Genomic DNA, 12,161 nt, shown 5'->3' on the forward strand with positions numbered 1-12,161 from the left:
TTCCAGAAGATAACCCTGGGAGACTATTTCTAGCGCCCAAGGATCCAGAACATCTCTTGCCCAAGCCTGAGCGAAGAGAGAGAGTCTGCCCCCCACCAGATCCGGTCCCGGATCGGGGGCCAATATTTCATGCTGTCTTGGTAGCAGTGGCAGGCTTCTTGGCCTGCTTTCCCTTGTTCCAGCCTTGCATTGGTCTCCAAGCTGGCTTGGCTTGAGAAGTATTACCCTCTTGCTTAGAGGACGTAGCACTTTGGGCTGGTCCGTTTTTACGAAAGGGACGAAAATTAGGTCTATTTTTCGCCTTGAAAGGCCGATCCTGAGGAAGGGCGTGGCCCTTACCCCCAGTGATATCCGAGATAATCTCTTTCAAGTCAGGGCCAAACAGCGTTTTCCCCTTGAAAGGAATGTTTAGTAGCTTGTTCTTGGAAGACGCGTCAGCCGACCAAGATTTCAACCAAAGCGCTCTGCGCGCCACAATAGCAAACCCAGAATTCTTAGCCGCTAACCTAGCCAATTGCAAAGTGGCGTCTAGGGTGAAAGAATTAGCCAATTTGAGAGCATTGATTCTGTCCATAATCTCCTCATAAGGAGGAGAATCACTATCGAGTGCCTTTATCAGTTCATCAAACCAGAAACATGCGGCTGTAGTGACAGGGACAATGCATGAAATTGGTTGTAGAAGGTAACCCTGCTGAACAAACATCTTTTTAAGCAAACCTTCTAATTTTTTATCCATAGGATCTTTGAAAGCACAACTATCCTCTATGGGTATAGTGGTGCGTTTGTTTAAAGTAGAGACCGCTCCCTCGACCTTGGGGACTGTCTGCCATAAGTCCTTTCTGGGGTCGACCATAGGAAACAATTTTTTAAATATGGGGGGAGGGACGAAAGGAATACCGGGCCTTTCCCATTCTTTATTAACAATGTCCGCCACCCGCTTGGGTATAGGAAAAGCTTCTGGGAGCTCCGGCACCTCTAGGAACTTGTCCATTTTACATAGTTTCTCTGGGATGACCAACTTTTCACAATCATCCAGAGTGGATAATACCTCCTTAAGCAGAATGCGGAGATGTTCCAACTTAAATTTAAATGCAATTACATCAGGTTCAGCCTGTTGAGAAATGTTCCCTGAATCAGTAATTTCTCCCTCAGACAAAACCTCCCTGGCCCCCTCAGATTGGGTTAGGGGCCCTTCAGAGATATTAATATCAGCGTCGTCATGCTCTTCAGTAACTAAAACAGAGCAGCCACGCTTACGCTGACAAGGGTTCATTTTGGCTAAAATGTTTTTGACAGAATTATCCATTACAGCCGTTAATTGTTGCATAGTAAGGAGTATTGGCGCGCTAGATGTACTAGGGGCCTCCTGAGTGGGCAAAACTCGTGTAGACGAAGGAGGGAATGATGCAGTACCATGCTTACTCCCCTCACTTGAGGAATCATTTTGGGCATCATTGTCACATAAATCACATTTATTTAAATGAACAGGAATTCTGGCTTCCCCACATTCAGAACACAGTCTATCTGGTAGTTCAGACATGTTAAACAGGCATAAACTTGATAATAAAGTACAAAAAACGTTTTAAAATAAAACCGTTACTGTCACTTTAAATTTTAAACTGAACACACTTTATTACTGCAATTGCGAAAAAACATGAAGGAATTGTACAAAATTCACCAAATTTTCACCACAGTGTCTTAAAGCCTTAAAAGTATTGCACACCAAATTTGGAAGCTTTAACCCTTAAAATAACGGAACCGGAGCCGTTTTAACACTTTAACCCCTTTACAGTCCCTGGTATCTGCTTTGCTGAGACCCAACCAAACCCAAAGGGGAATACGATACCAAATGACGCCTTCAGAAAGTCTTTTCTAAGTATCAGAGCTCCTCTCACATGCGACTGCATGCCATGCCTCTCAAAAACAAGTGCGCCACACCGGCGCGAAAATGAGGCTCTGCTTATGCTTAGGGAAAGCCCCAGAGAAATAAGGTGTCTAATACAGTGCCTGCCGATATTATAATATCAATAAACCCAGATAAAATGATTCCTCAGGGCTAAATATGTTTTAAAACTGAATCGATTTAGCCCAGAAAAGTCTACAATCTTAATAAGCCCTTGTGAAGCCCTTATTTACCATCGTAATAAACATGGCTTACCGGATCCCTTAGGGAAAAAATGACAGCTTCCAGCATTACATCGTCTTGTTAGAATGTGTCATACCTCAAGCAGCAAGAGACTGCACACTGTTCCCCCAACTGAAGTTAATTGCTCTCAACAGTCCTGTGTGGAACAGCCATGGATTTTAGTTACGGTGCTAAAATCATTTTCCTCATACAAACAGAAATCTTCATCTCTTTTCTGTTTCTGAGTAAATAGTACATACCAGCACTATTTTAAAATAACAAACTCTTGATTGAATAATAAAAACTACAGTTAAACACTAAAAAACTCTAAGCCATCTCCGTGGAGATGTTGCCTGTACAACGGCAAAGAGAATGACTGGGGTAGGCGGAGCCTAGGAGGGATCATGTGACCAGCTTTGCTGGGCTCTTTGCCATTTCCTGTTGGGGAAGAGAATATCCCACAAGTAAGGATGACGCCGTGGACCGGACACACCTATGTTGGAGAAAAGGAAATGACGCAACTTGCGTCATAACAAGCGCGACTCCGCACCCAAACAAAATATCCAATTTCCTTATATAGCAGTTTTAGGTATGGGAAAAAATGCTTATGCTAAAATAATATGCAAAAAAGCAAGCAACATAGCTCTCTATAATAAAAAGAGAACAAGAAGCATTAAAGGAAGAGGTGTAACAAATTTTGGCGCCAAGTATGACGCAAAAGGAAGTGAAAATTTTTGGCGCCAAGGCTAACACCAGTATATGACGCAACTTACGTCATAAGCGCCAACTAAACTAACACCAACAAAGATGCAAGAAATGACGAGACTTGCGTCACTATAAGCGCAACTTCGCGCTAAAAAATTGAACTGGAACCCCAGGTAAGAAAAAAATTATTTAAATAAAAACTTCCCAAAAATATTATTTTCATACTGAAACTGTTAGACTGCAAAAGGGAAATATATATAGACATGACTCATGGCAAATATAAGCAAACACATATATTTAAAACTTTACAATATAATATAAAGCGCCAAACATAGTGTCTTAAAAAATTATACATACTTACCAGAAGACACCCATCCACATATAGCAGACAACCAAACCAGTACTGAAAAATATCAGTAGAGGTAATGGTATAGGAGTATAACGTCAATTTGAAAAAGGAGACAGGGGATGAATCCCTGCGACCAATTACATAGAGCTTTTGAATAGATTTCCCATAGGTGAAACCATGAAATAAACAGGCAATACTCCCTTCACATCCCTCTGACAAACACTGTACTCAGAGGAATTGGGCCTCAAAATGCTTAGAAGCGCCTATCAGAAGAAATCGAGCACATCTTGCTTCACCACCTCCATAGGAGGCAAAGTTTGTAAAACTAAGGTATGAGTGTGGAGGGAGGTGTATTTATAGGCATATTGAGGTTTGGGAAAGTTTGCCCCCTCCTGGTAAGGAATGTATATCCCATATGTCACTAGCTCATGGACTCTTGCCACTTACATGAAAGAAATAAGATTACTTACTTTGGTAGGATTGCCTTCTGTGATCTTCACCAGCTGCCAGAGGATGGAGTAGTGAGAGCACTGAAGAGCTTGTACAACAATCTAAATGCAGAAAAACAAATAAATCACAACTTAACTACAACAGTACAGAAAATGAACACAAAACAAACTTCAAAAAACATCACACAACCTTACAATCTAAACCTTATGTCGCTTTAATGGAAACTTTCAATAAAAATATACAATTAATTCAGATGACATATTTAAACAGTTGTAGTTGAACATAATTGTATATATAGTATGTAGCCGTTTTACAACAGGTAAAGCACTATCATTTATTTCTAAAGCTGTTCAAAATTACATTTTGAGGAGTGCATGAGTAGGGGTACACTATGACACTGGTTCATGGTATTAAAATAAGAAAATGTATGCTTATCTGATAAATTTCTTTCTTTCTTGACACAATGAGTCCACGGATCATCTAATTACTATTGGGAATATCACTCCTGCCCAGCAGGAGGCGGCAAAGAGCACCACAGCAAAGCTGTTAAATATCACCTCCCTTCCCTCCCACCCCAGTCATTCGACCGAAGTAAAGGAGAGAAAGGAAGCAACAAGGTGCAGGTGTGTGAAGTTTATAACATACCAACAACCTGTCTTAAGAACAGGGCGGGCCGTAGACTCATCGTGTCAAGAAAGAAATACATTGATCAGGTAAGCATAAATTTTCTTTTCTTTCTAATGAGACGATGAGTCCACGGATCATCTAATTACTATTGGGAATCAAAACCCAAGCTAGAGTACACAGATGATAAAGGAGGGACAAGACAGGGAACCTAAACGGAAGGCACCACTGCTTGAAGAACCTTTCTCCCAAAAGTGGCCTCAGCCAAGGCAAAAGTGTCAAATTTGTAGAATTTTGAAAAAGTGTGAAGAGAGGACCAAGTTGCAGCCTTGCAAATCTGTTCCACAGACGCTTCATTTTTGAATGCCCATGAGGAAGAAACAGCCCTTGTGTAATGAGCCGTAACTCTCTCTGGAGGAAGCTGTACAGCAGTTTTATAGGCAAAACGTATGATACTCTTCAGCCAAAAAGAGAAGTAGCCGTAACTTTCTGTCCCTTACGTTTTCCCGAGAAAACCACAAACACAGGCAACTAAGGATTTTCGTCAGTCTTCTGCTTTAAGTAAAATTTTAGAGCACGTACCACGTCTACATTTTTTGCAGAAACCGTTTCCTTCTGAGGAGGAAGATTAGGACACAATGAAGGAACAACAATCTCCTGATTAATGTCCGGTCAGAAACTACTTTAGGGAGAAACCATAACTTTGTACGTAAAACTACCTTATCAGAGTGAAAAATAAGGTAAGGTGACTCATACTGTAATGCCGAGAGCTCTGACATTCTACAAGCAGATGAAATAGCAACAAGAAACAAAACTTTCCAAGATAACAACTTAATATCTAAGGAATGCATAGGCTCAAACGGAGCCCCTTGAAGCACCTTAAGAACTAAATTAAGATTCCATCGAGGAGTAACTGGTTTGAACACAGACCTGATCCTGACCAAGGCCTGACAAAACGACTACACGTCTGGTACATCCGCCAGACGTTTATGTAACAAAATAGACAAAGCAGATATTTGACCCTTTAGGGAACTTGCCGATAATCCGTCCTCCAAACCTTCTTTGAGAAATGACAGAATTCTAGGAATCCTAACTCTACTCCAAGAGTAGCCCTTGGATTCACACCAATATAGATATTTACGCCATATCCTGTGGTAAATCTTTCTAGTCACAGGTTTACAAGCCTGAATCATGGTCTCTATGACCGATTCTGAAAATCCCCGCTTGGATAAAATTAAGCGTTCAATCTCCAAGCAGTCAGCTTCAGAGAAACTAGATTTGAATGAAGGAAGGGCCCTTGAAGTAGAAGGTCCTTCCTCAACGGAATTCTCCAAGGTGGAAGAGATGACATGTCCACCAGGTCTGCATACCATTTCCTGCGAGGCCAAGCCGGTGCAATCAGGATCACAGACTCCCTCTCCTGCTTGATTCGAGAAATGACCCGAGGAAGAAGAGTGAACGGAGGAAATAGGTATGCAAGACTGAAATTCCAAGGTACCGCCAGGGCGTCTATCAGTACCGCGTGAGGGTCCCTTGACCTCGATCCATACCTCGGAAGTTTGGCATTCTGCCGAGATGCCATGAGATCCAATTCCGGGTGACCCCATTTGAGGATCAAGCTGGAAAACACCTCCGGATGGAGTTCAAACTCCCCCGGGTGAAAGGTCTGTCTGCTCAGGAAGTCCGCCACCCAGTTGTCCACCCCTGGGATGGGGATCGCAGCCCATTGAATTATCTTGGCTACCTCTGTCATGGCTAAGGAACTCCACGTTCCTCCCTGATGATTGATGTAAGCCACTGAAGTTATGTTGTCCGACTGGAACCTGATGAACCGGGCCGAGGCTAACTGGGGCCAGGCCAGAAGAGCATTGAAGACTGCTCTCAGTTAAAGAATGTTTATGGGTAGAACAGACTCAGACCGAGTCCATGTTCCCTGAACCTTTAGAGAGCCCCAGACTACTCCCCATCCCAGAAGGCTGGCGTCTGTTGTCACAATCACCCAAGAGGGTCTGTGAAAGCAGGTTCCCTGGGAGAGATGATCCTGAGACAAACACCAAAGAAGAGAATCACTTGTCTCCTGCTCCAGCTGTATTCGTGGAGACAAATCCGCATAATCTCCGTTCCATTGACTGAGCATGTTTAACTGCAGAGGTCTGAGTAGGAAACAAGCGAACTGGATGATTTCTATTGCCGCCACTATCAGCCCAATTACCTCCATGAACTGAGCCACTGATGGACGAGGAGCGGACTGAAGCGCTAGGCAAGAATTGAAAATCTTTGATTTCCTGACTTTTCAGAAAAATCTTCATTGATAAGGAATCTATTATGGTTCCCAAGAAAGTTACTCTTGTATTTGGAACTAAGGAGCTCTTTTCCAGTGGCGCCTGGACCAGGATGTCATCCAGATAGGGCGCCACTGCCCGTAATTGGAGCACTGCCAACAGGGATCCCAGAACCTTTGAGAAAATTCTGTATAGCTGTGGCAAGGCCAAAAGGAAGAGCCACAAATTGGAAGTGTTTGTCTAGAAATGCAAACCTTAGAAACCTGTGATGATCCCTGTGAATGGGAACATGCAGGTACGCATCCTTTAAATCCACCGTTGTCATAAATTGACCCTCTTGGACCAAAGGAAGAATGGAACGAATAGTTTCCATCTTGAAGGACGGTACACTGAGGAATTTGTTTAGACTCTTGAGATCTAAAATTGGTCTGAAGGCTCCCTCCTTTTTGGGAACCACAGATTGGAATAAAACCCCAGACCCCAATGCTGCATCGGAATGGGAACCATCACTCCCAGGTCGGAGAGGTACTGTACACAGTGTAAGAACGCCTCTCTTTTTGTCTGGTCTACAGATAATTATGAAAGCAGAAACCTGCCTCTGGGAGGAAAATTCTTGAACACTAGTTTGTATCCCTGGGACACTATGTCCACTGCCCAGGGATCCTGAACATCACAAACCCAAGCCTGAGCAAAGGAAAGCCTGCCCCCACAAGATCCAATCCCAGATCGGGGGAAGGCCCTTCATGCTGTCTTTGATTCAATAGCAGGCTTATTGGATTGTTTTCCCTTGTTCCAAGACTGATTGGATCTCCAGTAAAGGTTTAGACTGTTCTAAGCGGAAGAGTTTCCCTTGAAATTTCGAAAGGAACGAAAATTACTCTGACGTCCCTTTTGTTTGTTTCTCTTATCCCGAGGGAGAAGATGACCATTTGCTCCCATATCATCAGAGATTATTTCCGTCAAACCCGGTCCAAACAAGGTCTTTCCATTGTAAGGAATCGCTAAAAGTTTAGGCTTAGATGACACATCCGCACAACAAGGTTTTAACCATAAAGCTCTGCGGGCTAGTACAGCAAAACCTGAAATCTTTGCTCCCAGTTTGATAACCTGTAGGGAAGCATCAGTAATAAAGGAATTGGCCAATTTAAGGGCTTTTATTCTATCCTGGATCTCATCAAGGGGAGTGTCTGTCCTAATAGCATCAGACAACGCATCAAACCAATATGCTGCCGCACTAGTGACGGTAGCAATGCACACAGCAGGTTTAGTAACCCCTCAAATTTTTTGTCCATAGGATCTTTAAAGACACAACTAGCCTCTATAGGGATAGTAGTTATCTTGGCCAGAGTGGAAATAGCTCCTTCCACCTTGGGTACTGTTTGCCAAGCCTCCTTGATAGAGTCCGCTATGGGAAACATCATTTTAAATATAGGAGATGGAGAAAAAGGGATACACGGTCTCTCCCATTCCATAGTAATGATCTCAGAAGCTCGGTCAGTTACTGGAAAAACCTCTACCGAGGAAGGAACATCAAAATATTTGTTTAACTTACTGGATTTCTTAGGATGAACTACAACCATAGTGTTGCTGTCATCCAATGTAGCTAAAACCTCCTTAAGTAACAGATGGAGGTGTTCTAGCTTAAAACTGAAGGTTACAACTTCAGTATCAGTGGGAGGAATTACACTGTCAGAATCGGAGATTTCCCCCTCAGATGCTACCGAAAGATCCTCCTCAGGCTTCTGGGAGGGGGTATCCGAAAGAGCAAAAACTACGTTAGTAACCCCTACTGAATGTTTACTTTTCCTCTTGCACTTTCCCTGCAGCATGGGAAAAGCAGACAACGCATCAGAAAAAGCAGAGGACATGAGAGGAAGCGCAGGGCACTGCATGTGTGGGCAATACAAGTTGGAACGCTTGAGGAGAAAGCTGCGGCATATATTGAAAATTGTCATTAGACTCCTGAACAGCATCTGCCTTGGAACATGTTGGCTCAGAAAAAAGTCTATCCCTATAATTTAAAGTTCTCTCAATACATGAGGAACAGAAAGGGATTGGTGGTTGCACATTGGCATCAAAACACAAAGAACAAGTGACATTTTGCAAAGCCTCTTAGTCCATTCTGACACACAATGGATAAAATGATCAAATTATAACCATTTTTACAACAACAAAAAAATGTTACTGTCCCTTTAAATTTTAAACCGTAACTTTTTTTTACTATAGTCTGCAAAATAAGAAAATTTGCTAACTAAAGATAACAGAACACCTCAGCTTCTTTGCTGAGGTGCCTACCTGACCTGCTACACCGGAGCTTTGCAAATTCCCCTAGACCAACGATCCGGAACTCAGCAGGAGACGAATTGAGCCATTCTCTGGTCCTAGGAACACATGCTTCCAGATAATCAAGCGTTGCTAGACAGACCCAGATTTATCCACTTCATCTGCACATGGAAGTAAAAGTGGCGTGCAATACAGATTGCCGCCCCACATAGCTCCGCCCATCGTGGGCGTCCCTCAAACAATCTCCCGGTCGGCATTTTGTATTAAAGTTTAACCGCCGGGAGTAGTGGAGCCACCTGAGCATTGTTTAGCTTACTGCATCCTCCGCCCCAGTGCCTGCATAAAAAACATAATTTATGTAAGAACTTACCTGATAAATTCATTTCTTTCATATTAGCAAGAGTCCATGAGCTAGTGACGTATGGGATATACATTCCTACCAGGAGGGGCAAAGTTTCCCAAACCTTAAAATGCCTATAAATACACCCCTCACCACACCCACAATTCAGTTTAACGAATAGCCAAGAAGTGGGGTGATAAAAAGGAGCGAAAGCATAAAAAAAATAAGGAATTGGAATAATTGTGCTTTATACAAAAAATCATAACCACCACAAAAAAGGGTGGGCCTCATAGACTCTTGCTAATATGAAAGAAATGAATTTATCAGGTAAGTTCTTACATAAATTATGTTTTCTTTCATGTAATTAGCAAGAGTCCATGAGCTAGTGACGTATGGGATAATAAATACCCAAGATGTGGAACTTCCACGCAAGAGTCACTAGAGAGGGAGGGATAAAATAAAGACAGCCAATTCCGCTGAAAAATTAATCCACTACCCAAATCAAAAAAGTTTCAATTTTTATAATGAAAAAAACTGAAAATATAAGCAGAAGAATCAAACTGAAAAAGCTGCCTGAAGTACCATTCTACCAAAACTGCTTCTAAAGAAGAGAAAACATCAAAATGGTAGAACATAGTAAAAGTATGCAAAGAAGACCAAGCCATTGCTTTGCAAATCTGATCAACAGAAGCTTCATTCTTAAAAAGCCCAGGAAGTAGAAACTTACCTAGTAGAATGAGCCATAATCCTCCGAGGCGGGAATCCACCCGACTCCAAATAAGCATGATGAATAAAAAGTTTAAGCAAGATGCCAAATAAATGGCAGAAGCCTTTTGACCTTCCTAACACCAGAAAAGATAACAAATAGACTAGAAGACTATCTGAAATCTGAATAGCTTCAACATAAGATTTCAAAACTCTTACCATATCCAAAGAATGTAAGAATCTTACCAAAGAAGTCTTAGTAAAAGACAATAATTCCTCCCTAATGTTGATAGAAATCACAACTTTAGGTAAAAATTGAAATGAGGATAGCAAAAACCACCTTATCCTGATGAAAAAAATCAGAAAAAGGAGACTCACAAGAAAGAACAGATAATTAAAAATTGTTCTAGCTGAAGAGATGTCTAAAAAGAACAATACTTTCCATGAAAGTAAATAATGCCTAGAGAAAACATATGCTCAAAAAGAAGAGCCTGTAAAGCCTTTAGAACCAAATTAAAACTCCAAGGAGGAGAAATTGGCTTAATGACAGGTTTGATAAGAACCAAAGCCTGAACAAAATAATGAATAACAGGAAGGAACACTGCCTTACCCTGATGAAAAATCAGAAAAGGAGACCCACAAGAAAGAGCAGAAAACTCAAACTCTTCTAGCAGAAGAGATAACCAAAAGGAACAATACTTTCCAAGAAAGTAATTTTAATGTCCAGAGAACGCAAAGGTTCAAACGGAGGAGCCTGTAAAGCCCTCAGTACCAATTGAGACTCCAAGGAGGAGATATTGACTTAATGACAGGCTTGATACAAACCAAAGCCTGTACAAAACAATGAATATCAGAATGAATAGCAATCTTTCTGTGAAAAAGAACAGAAAGAGTAGAGATTTGTCCTTTCAAATAACTTGCAGACAAAACCAACCTGAAAAATTGTAAAATTCTAGGAATTCTAAAAGAATGCCAAAAGAATTTATGAGAAGAACACCAAGAAATGAAAGTCTTCCAAACTCGATAATAAATCTTTCTAGAGACAGATTTACAAACCTGTAACATAGTATTAATCACTGAGTCAGAGAAACCTCTATGACTAAGAATCAAACGTTCAATCTCCATATCTTCAAATTAAATGATTTGAGATCCTGATGGAAAAATGGGCCTTGAGATAAAAGGTCTGGTCTTAACGGAAATGTCCAAGGTTGGCAACTGGCCATACGAATGAGATCCGCATACCAAAACCTGTGAGGCCATGCTGGAACCACCAGCAGTACAAACGAACGCACCATTAGAATTTTTGAAGAACTAGAGGCGGAAGATATAGACAGAATGATAATTCCAAGGAAGTGTCAATGCATACGCTACTTCCGCCTGAGGATCCCCGGACCTGAAATAGGCCCCTGGGAAATTCCTTGTTAAGACGAGAGGCCAACAGATCTATTTCTGGAAGCCCTCACATCTGAAAAATTGAAAAACATATCTGGGTAAAGACCATTCTCCCGGATGTAAAGCTTGATTAACAGAGATAATCCGCTTCCCAAATGTCTATACCTGGGAAAAGGACCCCAGAATTTAGATAGGAGCTGGATTTAGCCCAAGCAAATATCCGAGATACTTGTCACAGTCTAAAGACTGATAGTCACACCCTGATGATTGACATATACCACAGATGTGATAATGTCTGAAAAAAAACAATAAACGTCTCTTCTTCAAAAGAAACCAACTGAAGAACTCTGGGAATGCACGGAGTTCCAAAATATCAAATGGTAATCTCGCCTCCTGAGATTTCCAAACCCCTTGTGCTGACAGAGATCCCCAGACAGCCTCCCAACCTAAGACTCGCATCTATAGAGATCATGGTCCAGGTTGAAAGAATCGAAGAGACCTGTAGAACTAAATGATGGTGATCTTAACCACCGAATCAAAGATAGATAAACATAGAATTCGAAGATTTAAAAAGTGAAATCCTAGAATCCCTGCACCATTATGCAGCCTAAAAAACTGGAAAGGTTTTCTATGAAAATGAGCAAAGGAAAATGAATCCAATGCTGCAGCCATAAGACCTAAATTTCCATGCATATATAGCAACTGAAGGAAATAATAGAGACTGAAGGTACCGACAGACGGAACCCAATAAGAAAAAAATCACTTATCTGTTAGAGACAAAGACAGTGACACAATCTATCTGGAAACCTAAAAAAGGTGACCCTTGTGTGAGGAATCAAGAGCTTTTGATAAAAAGATCCTCTAACCAGGTCTTGAAAAAACAAAATTGAATCATATGAGATTCCG

General features: G+C 41.5%; 1 protein-coding gene across 1 annotated transcript in view; it reads right to left on the reverse strand.

The window, feature by feature from the left end:
* Positions 1-12,161, reverse strand: part of STAG1 (stromal antigen 1) — a 788,714-nt gene that overhangs the window by 334,113 nt on the left and 442,440 nt on the right. The window contains exon 17 of the mRNA XM_053709754.1: positions 3,650-3,730. Within this exon, the coding sequence (XP_053565729.1) occupies positions 3,650-3,730 (81 nt within the window). The remainder of the gene's footprint in view (positions 1-3,649; positions 3,731-12,161) is intronic.

This window comes from Bombina bombina, chromosome 4 (assembly GCF_027579735.1).
Source record: "Bombina bombina isolate aBomBom1 chromosome 4, aBomBom1.pri, whole genome shotgun sequence".
In the NCBI taxonomy this organism is placed as follows: domain Eukaryota; kingdom Metazoa; phylum Chordata; class Amphibia; order Anura; family Bombinatoridae; genus Bombina; species Bombina bombina.